This window comes from Chionomys nivalis, chromosome 20, assembly GCF_950005125.1.
Source record: "Chionomys nivalis chromosome 20, mChiNiv1.1, whole genome shotgun sequence".
Classification (NCBI taxonomy): Eukaryota; Metazoa; Chordata; class Mammalia; order Rodentia; family Cricetidae; genus Chionomys; species Chionomys nivalis.
Genome location: NC_080105.1, coordinates 18,139,261 through 18,158,729, shown reverse-complemented (window position 1 = coordinate 18,158,729; position 19,469 = coordinate 18,139,261). Strand labels below are relative to the sequence as shown.

The following is a 19,469-nucleotide window of genomic DNA, read 5'->3' as shown; positions in this document are numbered from 1 at the left end:
TATTTTCTGTGCTTTTGAGTTGAACTTCTCCTTCTTCTATAGCTATTATTCTTAGGTTTGGCGTTTTTATGGTATCCCAAATTTTCTGGATATTTTGGGTTAAGCTTTTGTTAAATTTAATGTTTTCTTTGACTGATGAGTTTATTTCCTCTATTGTATCTTCAGCGCTTAAGATTCTTTCTTCCATCTTTTGGATGCTCAATCATGCCACAAAGACATGTGCTCAACTATGTTTACAGCAGCATTGTTTGCCGTAGCAAGAACCTGGAAACATTCTAAATGCCCCTCAACCAAAGAATGGATAATGAAAATGTGGTACATTTACACAATGGAGTACTACATAGCAGAAAAAATAATGACATATTAAATTTTGCAGGAAAATGAATGGAACTAGAAAACATCTTTTTGAGTGAGGTAACCCAGACCCAGAAAGGCAATGATCACATGTACTCAATCCTAAGTGTTTTTTTAAAGATAAAGCAAAAAGCAACCTACAAATCACAATCCCAGAGAACTTAGACAACAATGAGGACCCTAAGAAAGAAATACATAGATGTAATCTACATGGGAAATAGAAAAAGACAAGATCTCCTGTGTAAATTGGGAACATGGAAACCTTGGGGGAGGTTTAAAGGGGAGGGGAGAGGCAGGGAGGGGAGCAGAGAAAAGTATAGAGCTCAATAAAAATTAATAAAAAAATGATAACAGCAAGAAAAATAAGAATTTCAAAGTTGTTTTTATTTCACTAATTGCTACTGATAATGAACATAAATTGAGATATTTCTTAATCATTTTAATTTCTTCTTTTGAGAACTCTCTTTAGAATCCAAGCCCAATTTTTCATTGTTTTGTTTTTGTTTTGGCTGTTTTTAAATTATTAATATATTGTATATATTGATTGGGGGTCCCCTCTGTGTGCTGTGAATATTTTTCATTACCATCGGTTAATAAATAAGCTGATTTTGGCAGGGCATAATAAACCGAGGTGGGAAAATTAAACTGCATGGAGAGAGAAAGAAGGTAGAGTCTGAGATGCCATGTAGCTGATGATTGAGAAAGATGCTGGAAACTTGCCAGTTGGCCACAGTCTCATGGTGATACATAGATTAATAGAAATGGGTTAATTAAGATATAAGATCTAGCTAGATGATGCTTGAGCCATAAGCCAAACAGTGTTATAATTAATGTAGTTTTGTGTGATTATTTGGGTCTGGACGACCAGGAAACCAACATACAGTCTCTTTTTACAACATATTAATCCTCTATAAGATGGGCAGCTAGCAAAGGTTCTTTCTCATCCTTTGTGCTTCTTTATTCAATGATTGTTTCTTTAGCTATATAGAATCTTCTTAGTTCCATGATGTCTCACTTGCTAATCAGTCTCAATTCCTGGGTACCTGGGGTACTATTCAGAAACTCCATTCTTATACCCATATTATGTAGAGTACGGCCTATATTTCTTCTAATACTTTCATGTTTCACATTTAGGTCTTTGAGACACTTGAAATTAGTGGTAGGTGATAGAAGCAGGTCTAAATTCGTTCTACATGTGGGCATCTGGTTTCGCAGAATCATTTGTTGAAGATGCTATCTTGTCTTTAGTGTATGTTTTTGGCAGCTTGATTTAATTGGATAGCTATGGAATATATATGTTTAGTCATGATTGGGTCTTTGATTCTGTCCTATTGACCTTCATGTCTATTTTTGGGTCTGCATCATATTTACTTTTATTACTCTGGCTCTAATATGTCTGGAAGCCTATCATGTTAGTATCTCTAACATTGCTCTTTTTGTTAAGGGCTGTTTTAGGTATTTGGGGTACTTTGTTCCTTGTGAATTTTAGGATAATTTTTGTATTACTGTGAAGAATGTCAGATTTTCACTGGAATTGCAGTGAATCTGTAAGGGGATTTTGATAGAATAGTCATTTCTGTAGTTTTAGTTCTACCAACCAACAAGCATGGAATGTTTTTTCATTTTCTAGTGTTGTTTCAGAATTCCTTCAAAAATTAAAAATTTTTATTGTGGAAATATTTCATATATTTGGTTAAGTTAATTACTAAACATTTCTTTTTTGAGAGTATTTTGAATTAGAGGTATCCATAATTTCTTTCTATGTATGTTTGTGGTATGTATATAGAAAATCTATCTGTGTATAGGTATAAAAAGTGCAGGAAGAAAACATAGGCAATACCATATAGAATATGTGTGATGGAAAGCACTTTCTGAACAGGACCCAATTTGACCAGGAATTGAGACCAAATCTACAAATAGGACTTCATAAGCCTAAAACTCTTCTGCACAGCTAAAGAACACAATCAACTGAGTGAAAATAAAGGCCAGGTTGATTGCAAACTGAAATAGCCACCCCAAAAATCAGTTTGAAGAAACCCTGAAGCTAAAAATATATCTTCAATCTGAGCTAGTTTTACGATTTCTCAGCATATGCCCAGAGGACTCTACAGTGCACTCCACTGTAATTGCTTAGCCATGTTCATTACTGCACTATTCTCAACAGTCAGAAATGAAAACATCCTAAATGACTTTCAATTGATATAGAGATAATGAAAATTTATTTGTGTTTATTATGAAATACTATATATCTTTATAAAAATTAAAAGTACATAATTTGTGGATAAATAGATGAAATTAGAAAGGATCATATTAGTGAGATAACCCAGGCCCAGAAAGACAAATATCATCTGTTGTTCCTACCTTCAAATTTTCATATACAAGTGTGGACCTCACTCTTGCCAAAGAAATATCTTTGCAACAGAGACTCTTGCAGAAAATTACAATCTATCAAAATGCAGGAATTAGTGATTATATGGTATACAGTCCCAACTGATACATCTACTACACATTTCCTGATCTGAGACTTTGAGATCATTACAGAAAATGAGCAGAAAGATTGTAAGTCCTAGAGGATCAAGAAGTTTGCTGTGCTATTGGTTCTCTTAGAAATGTCAGAAGATGCATAATGAAGTCCTCTCAAAATTCCTGCCCCCCAAAAATCTGAACAAGAAGGACACTAGTGGACATGCAAACCTGAAAGGGAAAATTTTCATGAGGGCACAGCCCTAGAAAAAGACTGTAGGCAACTGATTAATGTTGAGAACAGTAGAAATAGGCTTCGCTTGGGAAGAGCTTTCCAGCTGGTCATCCAATGCCAAGTGGTTAGCCTTCATCTCATATGTCTGCAAGTAACATTGTATAGACTGAGTAGATTGTATTATGTATTTTGGACACACACAAAATAACAGGAATTAAAGAAAAAGAGGCCATGGTACATGTGCCCATCTACGTTTCCTCCAAAAATTAAAGAAAGAACTTTTTAGAAGTATTTTAATTATCTTACTGGAGTGGCTTTAGCACAATCAGGGTAAACACAGAGATGCACATGAACCCTTGTTTTTCTATCTAATCTCTGTACAACTAATTAATCCAGTAAGTATACCTCTTGCTACACTTTACTTTTGGGTATTTTCCTTTAAAGGCTGTTTTGGGGTCTTACCTCAGCTTTACTGGTTTGTTCAGGAGTCCAGGCAAGTTCCCATGAGAATGGGTATGTGCTAAGGGTGGGCACATGCTGAAAGTGGTCACACACTTCAGTCTTCTAGTTTTCAGACTGATACTAAAGACAGTCATGGGCAGACTTTCCTGTGATAGGAACTGATTCACGACTAAAAGAAATCTACTCCAATGCAATGCTTTTCTTATTCCACCACACACAATTTAGTTAATTAACAATTGAGGGAGGAGTACAAATACAGGATTACATATTTTCAACAGTAGTTTTTTCTCAGAATAATTTTAGAGATAGAAGAGAAATATGATTCTATGGTTGTGTTTCAGTGTCAACAACAGCGCAGTTTCCACTGTCTGTATCTCAGGTGACTGTAAGGAGGGTTATAAGACCTGTGAGCTCTCCCATTCTTTCCTTATTTTAGTAGTCTTCCACATCACCAGCACATATGGCAAGCAGTGCTTTCTCATAGTGCCCTGAAGCAAAATTCTGAAAAGAAAAAAAATTCAGGCACTTGAAATCAAATCTCTACATCCCTAAAAATATCAGCTGCAATTCTTCTAATTGCCATATGTTAAATTTGTGGACTGTTATTTTTCACAAAAAGCTTTGTGGTTTTGTCTAAAGATTTTCTGAGTCCTATTCAACAGGAAATTCATTAACAAATAATGTTGTGTTTATATTCAGTACAATATGATTTATGTAAAACTGATGGAACTTTAATGTTTATTTGTGAGCACAATAACATAGTAAAATGAATCTTTTCTGCTTTAGGAATTGGTACCCTAATATTACTACATTAATTGATGGTTTCTGGACATTGACAATGTGTTTCAACAGATATGAAAATATTTATACTCTTTAATTCAGGAATCCCATATAAAGAAATGCATTTTAAAACTCTTGTCAATTATGGATGAGCGCAGAGATCTATAAGCACATATGCACCATAATGTTACATATCAATGAAACATTATACATATCAATGAGAACTTGAAAAGCAATGGATAATCATGTAAGATATTTTTTTTACTTCATAGTATGTTTTATACAAGGAATTGTCCTGGTTTAGTAAAATCATTTGTTTGACAGCGAAATGTAATTCTTTATGCACTTTGGAGAAAGATCAACAGTGGGTATCTTAGTCCCCTAGGTCTTCCATAAATGAGGTGGCTTAAGATGTTGTAAATCTATGTTAAATCGAAAATCTAGGTGACAGCACATTTTTTGGTCAATGAGAGCATACTCCTTCATAGACTCCAGCTTGACATGGCAAAAGGGACAAAGTAACATCCTGGATCTTTCTTTTTCCACTAAGGAAAATAACTGCTCATGGGTTCCACCTTCATGACTTAAATCTCAAAGGTCACACTCTTAACACCTTCTCTGTAGGATTAGAGTTTCAATGTAGAGATCTGGGGAAACACATGTTTTCCAGTCATAGCAGGGCTTACAAAAAATTTCATTACTGGATATCTACCATAGAGAATTAGGGCAATTTTGTTCTCTTTTTATGTTCTTTCACCATTTCTAAATATTCTAGTACAGATGGTTGAGTAAATGTCATTATAGAAGTCATCTTCATAAAAATCACTTAGCATATTAGTGATCTTTTACACATTTTTGTGCAATTTTACACAATTCTGTGTAACTAAGGTTCACAAGTACATAGTAGCATTGTATTATTCCAACTTGTCATTGAGACAGCTGGGAATAATGACAAGTATGTATGTGCATTTGCTTATTCACTAATCTAGTTCTAACTATTTCTCAATGGTACGTGTGCATTGTCACTTGTAGCTCTGGATTTCCAAGGTAGACAAATGAACATTTTATCAAAGATTAAAAAAGAATAAGCTTGATTTTAACTGATTTGTCTATTTCTTAGAATCACTTTGGCTCCTACAAAGTCCTAGAAAATCTTCTGGCTTTTGTGGTTATAATATTTGAGATGCTGAATCATATCTTGAATAATTCAAGGAGCTAAAATGTTCTTTCTTGTGACTTTCAAATTATATTAGAAAGCAATGTGAATGTATAAACCAGGTACTGTGTGCATTTTTTTTTTTTTTCGAGCCAGGGTTTCTCTGTAGCTTTTTGGTTCCTGTCCTGGAACTAGCTCTTGTAGACCAGGCTGGCCTCAAACTCACAGAGATCCACCTGCCTCTGCCTCCCGAGTGCTGGGATTAAAGGCATGCGCCACCACCGCCTGGCCATACTGTGTGCATTCTTATGCTCCATTCTCTCCTTCCTGGAAATCTTTCTGATATTTTGGAGGAGAAACTAAGCACTTTTATTTTCATACTGAGCACTCAGATTACCTAAATAACTCAAATCTTTCCATTTTTGCCATGTTTTACAAAACATTTAATGAAAGTTTTGAAATATCAGAATAAGACATTGATTTTGTTAGTTTTGAACTTTTATTTTCCTGCCGTCTGATTGGTGAAGTGCTTGTCATGTACAGTTTAACACATTCACTAATAAAGTTCTTCATTATAGCAGCTGATGGTATTTACTCACTCTCTGGTCTTCTATGATGCTATGAGGAGTATGGCATAGTAATTCTATTGTGAAGGTTGCAGCTATAAATACAGGGGAAGGGCCACACCCAGGTGGTCCTGTGTATTCATGTGAGAACTGAACCCTTGAAGAACAGTCATAGGGAGTGACTATTAAAAGCAAAGAAGGAAAGGTTTTACTTTCAAGGTGCAATGACTTTGCAGGTTAAGATTTATTTGTTAAAACATTTAACACTGTGACTTGACTCTTAGAGTCAACCATCCTTGACAGATATGTAGTTTTCTAGATCCCAACATCAAGTTGATTAAATTAAAGCTTTTATTAATAGTTCAGAAAGAACAAAATGCAAGTTTAAGTCAAACATGGAGAGAAGGCTTACTTTGATATCATGAAACAAGGATTTCCCAAATCTCTCTTTGTAACGTTTCCGTATGGTCATTAGGTCTATTTCACTTCTGGCGATTAGAATCCTGATGACAGTTTTATTATGGAAGCCAAAGTCCTAAAAGGTGAAGAAAGGTGGGTAGAGAAAACAGTACTTTAAAGGCCTGTCCAACATCTAAGACTTTCTTTTCAGTAGCTTGCAGGTCTACATGCCTCCCAAACCACAGCTTGGGGATGTCTGAGGCCTAGCTGCACGGATGGTTCAAATATCTTGAAATGGAACAATGCTGACATCTGGTGGTCAGCCAGCATAATCTAACTTTTTTTTCATTTTTAAAATTGATTTTTTATTGAGCTCTACATTATTCTCTGCTCTCCTCCCTGCCTCTCCCCTCCCTCCATTCAATCCTCCCACAAGGTACCCATGTTCCCAAATTATTCAGGAGATCTTGTCTTTCTGGGATTGTAGTTTATAGGCTAGTTTTCTTTAATAATCTAGCTTTTATTCAAAAATGTTTTGAGTGTTGATGAAAAAAAGAATTTATGATTTGAAGTGATTAAAACAAATTATCTGACTAAGTTTTTATTTTTAAAATGTCAGTCATTTAGAGTTTTTTTTATGATGAAGTTTCAGGGAAATAAAAACAGATTGCTGATACTTACTTGATATTCCAGCTCTTCATATAAGAATTTTGTCCAATATTGTGACCCTTTTAGAGGTCGTTTATGTCCTATTGTGAATCTGTAATTCTTTATTGTCCAGGCACACTTCTTACAATACTAAATGCTTCTTACAACTTAAGCTGCATCATTGCTAGGGGTAATATGGCATTGTCTGCTTGCCTTGCCCAGTCCAGCATGTCAGAGCTGCTCGCACCTCTGAACCATGTGCACTGCTCTACTTTTGGGAACACAGCCAGTCCATGCCACCATCAAGCAAGCTGTAGCAGTCTGCTCACAAACTCCATTCAAATGCTCCATCTCACAATTTAAAGGGGATTATGATATAGATATGAATAATTTGCATTTGTATGAATCTTGTTTTATTGATACAAATTTAAGGTCAATTTCATTATATGTATATGTATTTATGATTTTGGTTAAGGTATTGTGTTTGTGTAGCTCATTTAAAAATGTAATGTATAATTAAGAAATATAGGTTAATAGATAATCATCTATAATAGTCAAGCTTGAAGTCATGTTAGTTAGATTTTCTAGATGTTATAGAGATATGTTTCAGTTTCAGACAGGTATTCTTCAAATCTTTCAGAGACCTTCAGAATATGGCATTTTAAAATGTTTAAGAACTTAGGACTTTTCATGACAGTGATACACATCTGATCTTGGCAGCACCAATCTACTTCAAGAGGAAAATGGGTATCAAAGAGGCTCCTTGTGGAGTTGGTTAGCCATTTGGGCAAGAAACTGCTCTTGGCCTAAACATGCAGGGCCCACAGAAAAATGACTGCTGAACTTGTGTAAAGGTGAGATAAACCTTAGGGGTTCCTGCTTTACAAAAGAGTCTGCAAGATATTCTGTAGGATACAGAAGAAAGCAACTGAACCCTCTTTGAAATTTCCTTCTTCATGAAAAAGTTTGTTAGATACCGTGGGCCTGGTAAGCCCGAAGATGAATGCCCCAATGATACAGAAAAACTTTGGGTGACTGTCCAGGCAGTGAGATATCTCTGTCAATTCTAGAGTTTTGGAAGTTGCTTACAATGCACCTCCTATTTACTTAGGTAATATTATATCCTTCTGGAGTCTTTGATAGAGTTGAAGAATTTATAGTTATAGTAACAGTTTTCCTTAGTTATGATAAAGATAAAGTAGATATATATATTGTAACAGTAGCTCTTGTTTTATACCTGTTTTGTTATATATAGTTTTGCTATGTTAAAGTTAAAGCCTTGCTTTTTGTTTAAACAGAAAAGGGGAAATGGTATAGGATATCATCTGTCTATATGTTGCTTTCATTCATTAATAAAAAAATTGCTATGGCCTGTTGATAGAGCAGAACTTAGGTAGGTGAGGATGATGGAATTGAATTCTGGAAGGAAGAAAGTGGTGTCAGTGAGATGCCATAGATCTTCCATCAGAGTAAGACATGCAGAAATTTTACCTGGAAAGCCTTGTGGCGATACACAGATTAATAGAACTGGGTTAAATTGAGATGTAAGAGTTAGCAAATAAAAAGCTAGACCTAATGGGCCAAGCAGTGATTTAATTAAAAAAAAAGTAATTTGGGTTACTTATATGTAATTGACTTTAACAGCGAACTATTTATCAATATAAGATTGTTTTTCTACCTAGAACATATAGGCTTATGATTTAATTTATAAGTCATTAAAATAAATTTCACCTAATTAGGGCATAGCTGTAATCAAAAAAACTGATTATTTGCCCAGGGTAATTCACAGGGGAAGCTTTAGTCTGGAGGTACAGTCATGGCTCATTGGAGAGGAATTATTGAATTATCTTACAGCATCGCTCAAGACACTATTTTGCACAATGCAAAGAAGCTACAATGATTTTTCTCTTGCGTTCGGAGGCTATGTAGATTCTTACGCATAAGTTAACTCCTATGTAGAAGACACATAATAAAAACGTTGTTAACTTTTAGCATAATTCCCCAACATGCTGCGAAATATCAAGAAGTTGGCCTGTAAATAGTTTTTGCTAATACTTTACTTACATTCATGAAAATGTCATAATGAAACCTGTTCTTTTGTACAAATAATATGTACTACTGAGAAATAAATTGCTTTATGAATAACACATTCTGATCATCAAAATTTTATATACTTTGTTCAAATCACTATACTATTACCTTTACTAAAAGTTTTTTTACTTCAAGGGTATGTGATATATGTATGTAAGATATTTTCTTTAGACTTTTATTACATTATTTGTGTGTTCATGTGTGTGTATGTGTGCACGTTTGTACATGTTTACATGTGTGTGTTTATATATTGTGTGTGCATGTGTTCATATATGTTTATGTATGTGTATGTGCTTAGGTTTCTGTGTGTATATGTGTTGGTTTGTGTGTGTATGTTTGTATGAGTATGTATGTGTAGGTATATGTGTGTTTATGTGTATTGTATGTACAGGTGTGTTGGTTTGTGTATGTTCATGTTTTCTGTGTTTGGGTGTGTGTACATGTGTGCATTGGTGTGCGTGTGTGTGCGCAAATGTGTGTGTGTATACCACAGTACACCTTTGGAGGTCAGAGGTCAACTTGTTGGAGTTGTTCCTTGCACCGTGTGGGTGTCAGGGATTGAACTCAGGTTGTCAGGCTTGGAAGCCATCTCAGATGGAGGTACAGACTCATCTCACTAGTCCATCCTTTGTCGTCTTAAAGACAATGTCAGAACATGATGGAGAAAGGGTCCCTTATCTGATGAGCTTAAGTGTTTGTGTTTTCAAACTGGACTGGTACAGGGTGTGCAGCTAAATTCCACACCAGAGCATGAACAACTACAGTGTGTGCTATTGAACATCACACCAAGACATGGATAACACTATCAGTTATTTACAAAATATAGCTCTAGGCTTTATTGTTATTTAATAATATTTTATAGTATTTTTGACATAAAGTACTTGTACACTAAAAACAAGTACCAATATTTTGTTTCCAAACTTCAAAAATTATAACTGGTCTTTATTTGGCTGTGAGTTTACAATATTTGGAATTTTCTGCCATATATTCTGTGTTTACAGATATATGATGTAGGGTCTTTGAATATGTCCGAATGCATATGAATTATTGATTTATACAAATGTTTAGACTCTAAACTGCATGAAGGAAATACACCCTGAAATCCTTATGTTTTATGTGCTTATGCTGTATGACTCATCTCACATATATGTCTTATGTGACTTATCTGTATTTGATAAATTTTGCTTTGGTATTTAACACCACTTCTTTTTACTTAAACACAATTTCTTTTAAATAAAAATAATATATATTAATTTTAGATGAATTTTAAGACGTGTTATACTTACATGGATTGCTCTGTATAATTTATATGCAAAATAGCTTGCTTTGTCCTGGACACAGCGAACTAGAGAGGTAGAGAGCAAGGAAGATATTTCAATAAGATGTAATTCTTCAGAAGTTGAGAAAAAAATAAATAGAACACTTTTATAATCTTCCAGATTCATGGCACTGAATTACAATTTCAATACTTAGAATAATGTTAACATGAGCCATACTTTACTAAAAAAAAATACACTGTCAACACTGTATTTTAAAATGACAAATGATCTTAACTAAACATATGAACATTATTACTATTTTTAAAAAAATGTGGTGCTAAACCGGTTGGTGGTGCCACATGCCTCTAAGGCTAGCACATGGGAGGCAGAGACAGGCAGATATCTGCAAGTTCGAAGCCAGCCTGCTCTACAAGAACTAGTTTCAGGACAGGCTCCAAATCTGCAGAAAAATGCTGTCTCAAAAAACAAACAAACAAAAAATGTTGTGTTAGATATTAAAACACTCACACATACAATCTATTTATGTTCCCAAATGCTACCTATTCATATAGTCTTTAAAACTGGTCTAGATCAAGAGCTCTTTGAGTGGCATCAGATTCCTTATAAATTTGTAACCAGATGAGAGGTCCTTTAAGGAGAAGCTGTAACAAATGTAAAGTGTTCTTCTCCAGTGTTAGATATTATTTGACTAAGCTTGCCATGGCTTTAAACAGCCTGGAGCCTTCCCAACAGTTGTCCCTATGGTATCCGTTGAGACTGTAAACCATCAAATAGTCATGTTTGAAAAAGTACATAGATTTCATTGCATACATAAGTAATAAATGAGGAGCTATATTGTTTCTTCAATATAAAATCTTATTAACTTTTCTTTAGTTTAAGTAATTGTTTTGATCATGAGATCTTCATTTTTATCTAACTTTCATTACAGAAAGAAGTAGACCTAATAACTAATCTTAAATCGCTTCTAGAAGGCAAGTTCCCAGGGGAACTTTCATTTTGTTACTTTGATATTCTACCTCAAGTACCCAATTAGAGACACAGTAAGCAATCATTCAATATTAATCGATGGAATGAACCAGCTAAATCTTTCCTGGTGTTCCTGATGTCCACTCTGTTCCCATCAGACTCACTGTTTGGGCTGCTTTGAGATTTCAACAATTGAGTTCTATTCTAACTTTGTTGCTAATTAGCTGACATGTGATGAATGCCTATTAAATCTATTGGGAATATGATGGAATATAAATGTATTTCTCTCTCAGAAGCATTCATACTAATAACCAACTCCATCACTCATCTTTAGGGGTTTCATGAAACCCACCTAATCATTTTCATACGCTATTTGCTTACTGGTTAATTCATAAAAATGTTGTGACCTCTCCACTCAAGAAATTCTTGGTATGGAAAACTTACAACAATGGTTTATTCAATACCAATCAAAGTGTTCATCTTTTGAACCTATTACAGAGCATTACACAATGACTCTTCATGTGCCTTTCCTGAAGTGTGGGCGGTGAAGCCACAGACTACATGGTAAAAGATGAACACTGGAATAGTCACTATGAATAAGAGCAATGGCCTTTTCTACAGTGCGCATATCATTTTTGACAACATTCAGGAAGAATGCCTGTGGAACTCACTGCTAATTAACTATTTAGGGTTTTTGATAATATGATTTGTTCCTAAAAGAAAATTTATTAAAGATAATAAAATCAAAAGCAAAATTTGAAAATATCCCTCTTCTGGAGATAAGCACATAGTCACACTGTTAGCATTTATCTGATCCTGACAAGGGGGTGGATGTCAATGATCCTAACATAGATTTAAACCAGTGACAAGTTGCTTCCTGAGACAGGGCACTTGAAGATTCTCTTCTGTTATACAAAAGTTGAGCCTATTTTAGGGAATTATGGTACTTCATTAATGTCTCCAGCTTACTATCTCATTGCATCAAACCACTAACTCATTGACTTTCCTGGAGTTTATAGAACTTTCCAAATAATTTTGCGGAGAAAAATGCTTCATAAATCCTACTCATGCACAGTTAATCCAGTCAGAACCAGTCAGTATTGACTGTGGAATGAAAGGTCGATTGTTCATTATAAAAAAAATACAGCTTACCAATTGCAACCAGCAGCTCCTGGAAGTAGCCATCGTAACAGTCATTGATGGCATCCACCAGGCTTTGGCCAGAAATATTTTGAAATTCCTGGAAAACTACAAGAAATTTATGCAATTTAAAAGAGATTTTTATAAATATCATAAACTTAAACCTTAAACCATGGCTATTTTACTATACATATAATGGTTTAGACCTAAAGCATTTCCTAGTGCTGCTACCCACTGTGGCAAAGAATCTACTCTCTGCAATAAGTATAGATCTTATGAGATGCTAAAACTTGCATGAACCCTGGACTCTAAGGACCTGCTATTGCTGAGCTGGGGAATAATGGTTACCCCCACTAGAACTCAATGACTAGAAAGCACTGATTTAGAAGGAGGGAAGGCACAGAGTGAGCTATTGTCTATGATGCATTTCCATAAGACACATATAATCAACAGTCTAAATTCATTTGCCAACAGGAAACTTTCTCTTAGAGCTTAAATACAAAAGCTAAACACAAAAGTCCTCTGAGTGATGTTTAGGAATAGAGTTTGGAGGAGTGATTTTGAGGAACCGAAGATTACTATTCGCAGCTTCATTTACTAACATAAAATAATGTTCAATAAATTCCCTTTTTAAAGAGTTTACTCAGTTGGCCCTATCCTTGCAATGCTCAGTCCTCAGTCATTTCAACTTAGATGTGAAGAAGTATTGTTATTGTTAGTATTAATTTTTAACTCACATAAAGTAAAAGAGGCATATTTTAATTAGAGTAGGCCATTGCTAAAATTAATATGACTTTACTTTTCATTTAAATGTATTTAATCTGTTTTATAATAATGGGAAAGAAAAGTGCAGAATTTGGAGAAAGTCAAGTGTAGCTTAATGTGACCACATCTCAAAGACCAGTAGGTAGTATGGATATTTCCTAAAACAACGACTTTGACTCAAGGGCTGGCCACAGTAAGCTCACTGGAGATTATTCAAGACACAATATAAAGTACCTGGTATAGGCAATTTTTAAGAGTCTGTATGTGAAAGCTGTGAGATTTATTTATTGGAAGAAAATTTAGTGGTAGAGTTTTAGTCTTTAGCAATTCCATTAAATGAGGCATACTGTATAGACATAATTCTCTATTGCTGAGTGACAGTCCCTCTTTCATGCTAGTTGCTTGTATGCCAGTCAATTAGTTAAAGAGCTGTTAAGAGCCTGTTTCTAGTTACCCAGCCACAGCTGTGGGTAGCTCTTGTTGCATAGGATCATCTGCATCATGGTTTTATGCTCCCCAGTCTTCTGCTGGCAAGCTTCCCACAGGACCTGCAACATCACACAGTTAGGAAGGAGTCAGAACAAGGTCCATTCGCTCTATCAGAAGCTCTATTAATCAGGGGGACAGCCAGACTTAGTTACCATTGCATCCTGAGCAGCCATGGCAGGATCTGCATATCCTTCCTCTCTGTTTCCCTGGGAAATAAGCAAGGGTTTCCCTTTAGGCGGTCTCAATATACAGAACATATAGTGAAGCATTTATCTAATTATTCTTTATTAATAAAAAATCGGGAGTCAGATATTGTGGTAAGAAGTGAGAGAGAAATCACCAGGAATCTACTATCACTTCAGCTCCTCAATCCAAAAGGTCCAAGACCCTTTCTAAGCCCCGCCCAACTACTTCCTGTCTATCTGTCCTCTGTTTTTTTTTTTTCTTAAACATCTATAATCAATTTTGGACAGTTAGCTCTGCCCTCTTACTCAAAACAAACTTTATTGTCAGTCTTCAGAGCATCAGAATGCAATCAAAATGGCAAGCAACAATATAGAACTCCTGGGGCAAAAATCCCAGAACCTGCAATCAATGGTGACTCCTTTGCAATCTCTATTATTGATTTGGATATTTCAACATGTGAGGAATCAGTGTGTAGTTTTGTAAGGTCCTTTTTGAGCTTTTCTTTGCAACAGAAGAATTTGGTGAAAAACGTTGAAGTGATTTTTGCCTTTCCTATATCTCTATGAGGTATTTTGCTTCATCATGAGGAGCATCCATCCCTTGTCAGAGTTTAAGACTGTTAATGCAATGGTGTAGATATAGTAGTATCTGGCTTGTAAACAGGATTTATATAACAACCAAATAGTAATGAAGTATAGGTTTTGCAAATGAGAATTTTCTGTAAAATCTTTTAACCCCCACTCTATCATATAAACAGTAGAGTTCATTTGACCTTCCCAACAGAAGGAAGGAGGACTAAACAATGTAAGACTCAGTCATCTCCAGGGTCAAGCAAGACAGCAGAGAGAGGGGAGAAGTTTGTGATCAGAGTTAATTTCATTTTTTTTATTTTATTTTATTTTTTTGTTAAAGTATGGAAAGGGAAATGACTAAGTATGAAAAAAAACTAAGGATACAGTGCCTTTCCCTGCCATGTAAGCACTCATGCCAGTGAAGTCAGTGAGATCTGAAGGTGTTTGTGTGTGTGTGTGTGTGTGCATGTGTGCAGATGTGCGTGTGTCTCTCTGGAGTTGATGACATTGGAATTAGTTCTGAATTAGTCTCAACTTCTAATTAACATGAATAGTACCTCAATTTTCTTATATGCTTCTTGTTAGATGAACTTACACTTCGGTTAAGGAACTGGTGGTGAAGCCTGAATAATGGTGTTGGTTATGATCATTACAAGGACAGTAATTCAAAGGTTGTAATGAGAAAACATTGATTAGAAGTGCATGGGAGACAAGGCTAGACATTAGGCAGGACTCCTCAGATGCTAAGAAGGTAAAGATGAGGCTAAATTAGCTTTGATCAAACAAACAGAGAAAGTATCCTTAGCTAACTATCTGTTTGTTTGTAGAGTTAGTACTAAGAAACCTCCACATATTTCATGGACAGTAAAACCTTACATCATCTATTCAGGGTTTTTCAGACATGTAATTTCACAGTAAAGATCATAAAGGATGCAGAAAATATCAGTTATACTAGAGAAACCATCCTTTGCCAAGACATCTTATCCTATAAATCACATATACACACCTTTCTACCTAGTAGCTTCTTGGAAAGAAGAAGTGATAGAGAGAGAACATGGAGTTGCATAGTCAACTCAATAGAATTATCAAAGAAATTGAATATGTATCCATACAGTTTGACTGCTCAAAGTATTAGATGGATTAAATTTGCCTTATTAAATTAAATATTAACCATTCTTCTATTTTTTGCTAACACATACCTAGACACATCTAGAAAAGCATAATTATTCATAGAGAAATAAATCTCACATTTTTTAATGACTAAATTTGTAGTCCTGAAAATTTAGAAACAGAAGACAGCATCTAAAGAATGAAAGTGATTTTACTAGCCAGTGGGATTATGGGTGTCATTTTATCTTTAAGTTATGAATGTATGGCAGTGAAAGATCCCTAGCACTCTTACATTTCTACCTTATTTTGGAGATAAAAAAATAAATGAATTTAGAATTATTAAATCAATTGTCTCTGGTCTAAGAGTTAGAGAAGGACAATCATTAAATATCAATGTCTTTGTTTGCTCTGGTTTCTAGTTTATCATATGGAAATTCATTCCTAACAACCAATATCCTTGGGCTCTATTTCAAATTTCCTCTAAAAATTTTAATTTACAAAAAAGAGGAAACAATTAAAACATTATATCTTCTGTAAATGTATACTATTTATTTGACAATGTTATCACAGTAACTGCTAGTTTTTATCTTGTGTTTTGGCAGGCTTTTGTGTACTTTTGTCTTTTTTTTTTCCCTCAGTGCTTTCATTACTGGGCGTCATGTAGTCTTTGTTTCTTTTCCTTGGCTTCATTAAAAATTATTCAGTTTAGCCTATACAACAATTCAACTTACCTGCTCTGCTCAGCCCTACAATTTCTGTCTCCTACTTCCTGATTGGATACATTTTTCATCGCTTTCAAAAGTTCTTTATAAAGTCCTTATTCATTATTGTCTAGTAGTTTAAATTGCTTTTATAAATATGAATTTCACAAGACCTAAAGACTTTGTCTCGTTTGTTTTTTGATGATTCTGAATTGTCAGAAATTATATTTGTCACATTGTAAGTAACAAGGAAATCCTTCTAGGTAAGTCCAAGAATGCTTTTGTATGGCAGACTTTTATATTTGCTTTCTGGATCTTTGAAGTGTGATCTTTAACTATGCAGCTAAACTCCTTCACTTACAAATAATGGGACAACTAGCTAGAGATTTTCTGCAGTTCTATTTATATGAGCTTTTGCTTAGAAAGGTGATCATCTTGAATATCTCACTTGCAGTGGTAACCATCTGTATGTGAGAAGAGGGTTTGAGTAAGGGAAAGATAAAAAGAGAGAGAAATTAAAGGCAGAAACCTGACTACACTTGATAACAGAAGGAGGATGGCAGTAGTGCCATGGACGCATCAATGTACAGATTCCAGAAAGGGCCCTCCAGAGAATCCTGTGAACCAAGATGAGGAGTGAGCCTGGAGTATTTAATCAAGTTGCTTCCCATCTCTTTGAGAAAATACTTCTCCACAATGTAATTTGCACATGTTGATTAATTAATCTCCAAGAGACTAATCTTTTTTTAATTTGACAGATAATTAGACCTTCCATAAATAAAACGTACTAAAAGCTTGCAGGAAGTGTGTGGGACAGCTTAACCACTGGCATCAGTTTTTTTCAAGATGAGTGTGTTTCCCTTCAGTTGTTTCTTGGCAGAAAACCCTGTGTAGACGAAGTACAAGATTTTCCTCCCAGAAATCATAGCAGTGATTTTCACCCTTTGCACCTCACAAATACCTTCAAGTTCTTATGTTCTAAGTCTATGTCTCCATTCATATGCTGAAAACATGTATCTGAGTTTTAATGTTTGAAGAAGTAAATCTGCGAACAACCTTTCCATTAATTCTGAAAATGAGGGTGCACACAGGATGTGATGTTGTGATTGCCACCACGGAAGAAAGATAAAATATTTGTACTGTGCAAGAACTGAAAGAAGAATTAACTCATATTCATGAATTTGGTGAGCAGCAGTCTAAGTCTCAAAATTTAAGTCAAGTGATAAATCCAAGGATATACAACTGAATTAATGGAGAAAGAGGAAAAGATAACCTCTGTCTGTCTGTCTATCTATCTATCTATCTATCTATCTATCTATCTATCTATCTATCTATCTATCTATCATCTATCTACCTACTTTTCATCTATCTATCTATCTATCTATCTATCTATCTATCTATCTATCTAATCTCTATCTATCATCTATCTATCCATCTCCTTTAGTGTATGTGTGTGTGTGTATGCACACACATGTGTAATAGAGAGAAAGACAGAAAAACAGAGGCAGAGAAAATATCTACTTGACTGTGTTAGAGAAAAGGGTAGAGGAGATCAATCTGAATTGCAGTGTTCCTCAGCAGTGAGGTTAGAGACTATTAGCTCACAATGTAGTCTCTCAGCAGAAATGTGTTCCACAAACATTGGTACAGATAGCTAACTGACTTTCAACTCCCCAAATCTCTTTACAGAATCATAAATTCTACATTAGGGGCTCCAAGTAAAATCTTCACCAAGTGTAATCAAAGTCAGTAAAAATTTTTATTATATCTAAAATCCTATTGAAAGTCATACAGTAAGCATTCTGAATCATCATAGAACTTCTGTCCTTCTAAAGCACTATAAATAAATGAGACAAATTAAATTATATATTAGTGAAATTTGATTTCTCTATTATCTGAGTTTACTTAGCTCCATGAAATATGCACTGCTTTCATTCTTTGTGTTTTGCATTTTGAGAATAGTACTATGAAATTATGGAAACATATAATATTAAATAAACATTGTTTTCCATACAGACTGCTAAGGAATAGAAACAAGTAAAATTAAAAAATAAAAAAGAGTAAGAACATTTTGGTAAAACAGTAAATTAAACTGTGCACAGTAAACTGTTTCTTGCTCCCTGAAAAGTCTAAGGCTCAATTCAGCCTCATTTTCTTATGTTGAAAATTATACTATACTTCATGCTACTTCCAGGGTACACACATACACACACACACACACACACACACAGACAGAGAGACAAAGAGACAGAGAGAGACAGAGATAGAGGAAGAGAGAATATGTTCATGTTCATACTCCAGATATCAAATTTAAGAAACAATAATTTATCTTTTCAATCTAAAATTCAGTGTCAAAGTAATCCCTTACACTGCAACCCACTCAGCCCCCAACCCACAGACACAGAAAAGCACACACACCAACACACAAACACACACATAGACACACTGACACACACGCAGACACACAGACACACACAGATAGAGACATACACACAGACATAGACACACACAGAGAGACCTATACACAGACACATACACACACAGACACATGCAAATACACAGACACAGACACACATACTGATACACACAGACACACATACAGAGACACACACAGACATATACACAGACACACACAGACATACACACAGACACACATACACACATACACATACACAGACACACAGACACACACAGACATAGACACACACCCAGACCCACACCCAGACACTCAGACACAAACACACACACAGACAGACACAACACAGACAGACAGACAGACACAACATAGATAGATAGATAAATAGATAGACCGATTATCTTTTCCTCTTGCTCAACTATAATTCAGCTATATAGAAGAGTCTCTGGAAACTGTTGTTTTAATTTACATTACTTAGCATCATTACCTTACAGTAAAAAAAAAATGTGATCTTCCTTCTAAATTTAGAGAATGCTTAATTAAAATTAAGGGGAAAAACTCTACCCAATATAACAAAATTCCAAATGTCCCATGCAGAACCCTCCACTGTGTTGTTGATTCTGGAGGGGGAAGTGACTTAAGGAATGTGTAGAGAAAATGAGCGAAGGAGCCTGAACCTGTGCGGGCGGA

At 35.0% G+C, this 19,469-nt stretch overlaps 1 protein-coding gene across 1 annotated transcript in view; it reads right to left on the bottom strand.

The window, feature by feature from the left end:
• Positions 1 to 3,946: 3,946 nt before the first annotated feature.
• The window catches only part of Anxa10 (annexin A10), a 53,032-nt gene continuing 37,509 nt past the window's right edge, over positions 3,947 to 19,469 (bottom strand). Inside the window, exons 7-12 of the mRNA XM_057753101.1 lie at positions 13,947 to 14,000; positions 13,760 to 13,853; positions 12,553 to 12,648; positions 10,441 to 10,499; positions 6,429 to 6,551; positions 3,947 to 4,015 (exon numbers count right to left, since the gene is read on the bottom strand). Coding sequence (XP_057609084.1) covers positions 3,947 to 4,015; positions 6,429 to 6,551; positions 10,441 to 10,499; positions 12,553 to 12,648; positions 13,760 to 13,853; positions 13,947 to 14,000 — 495 coding nt within the window. The remainder of the gene's footprint in view (positions 4,016 to 6,428; positions 6,552 to 10,440; positions 10,500 to 12,552; positions 12,649 to 13,759; positions 13,854 to 13,946; positions 14,001 to 19,469) is intronic.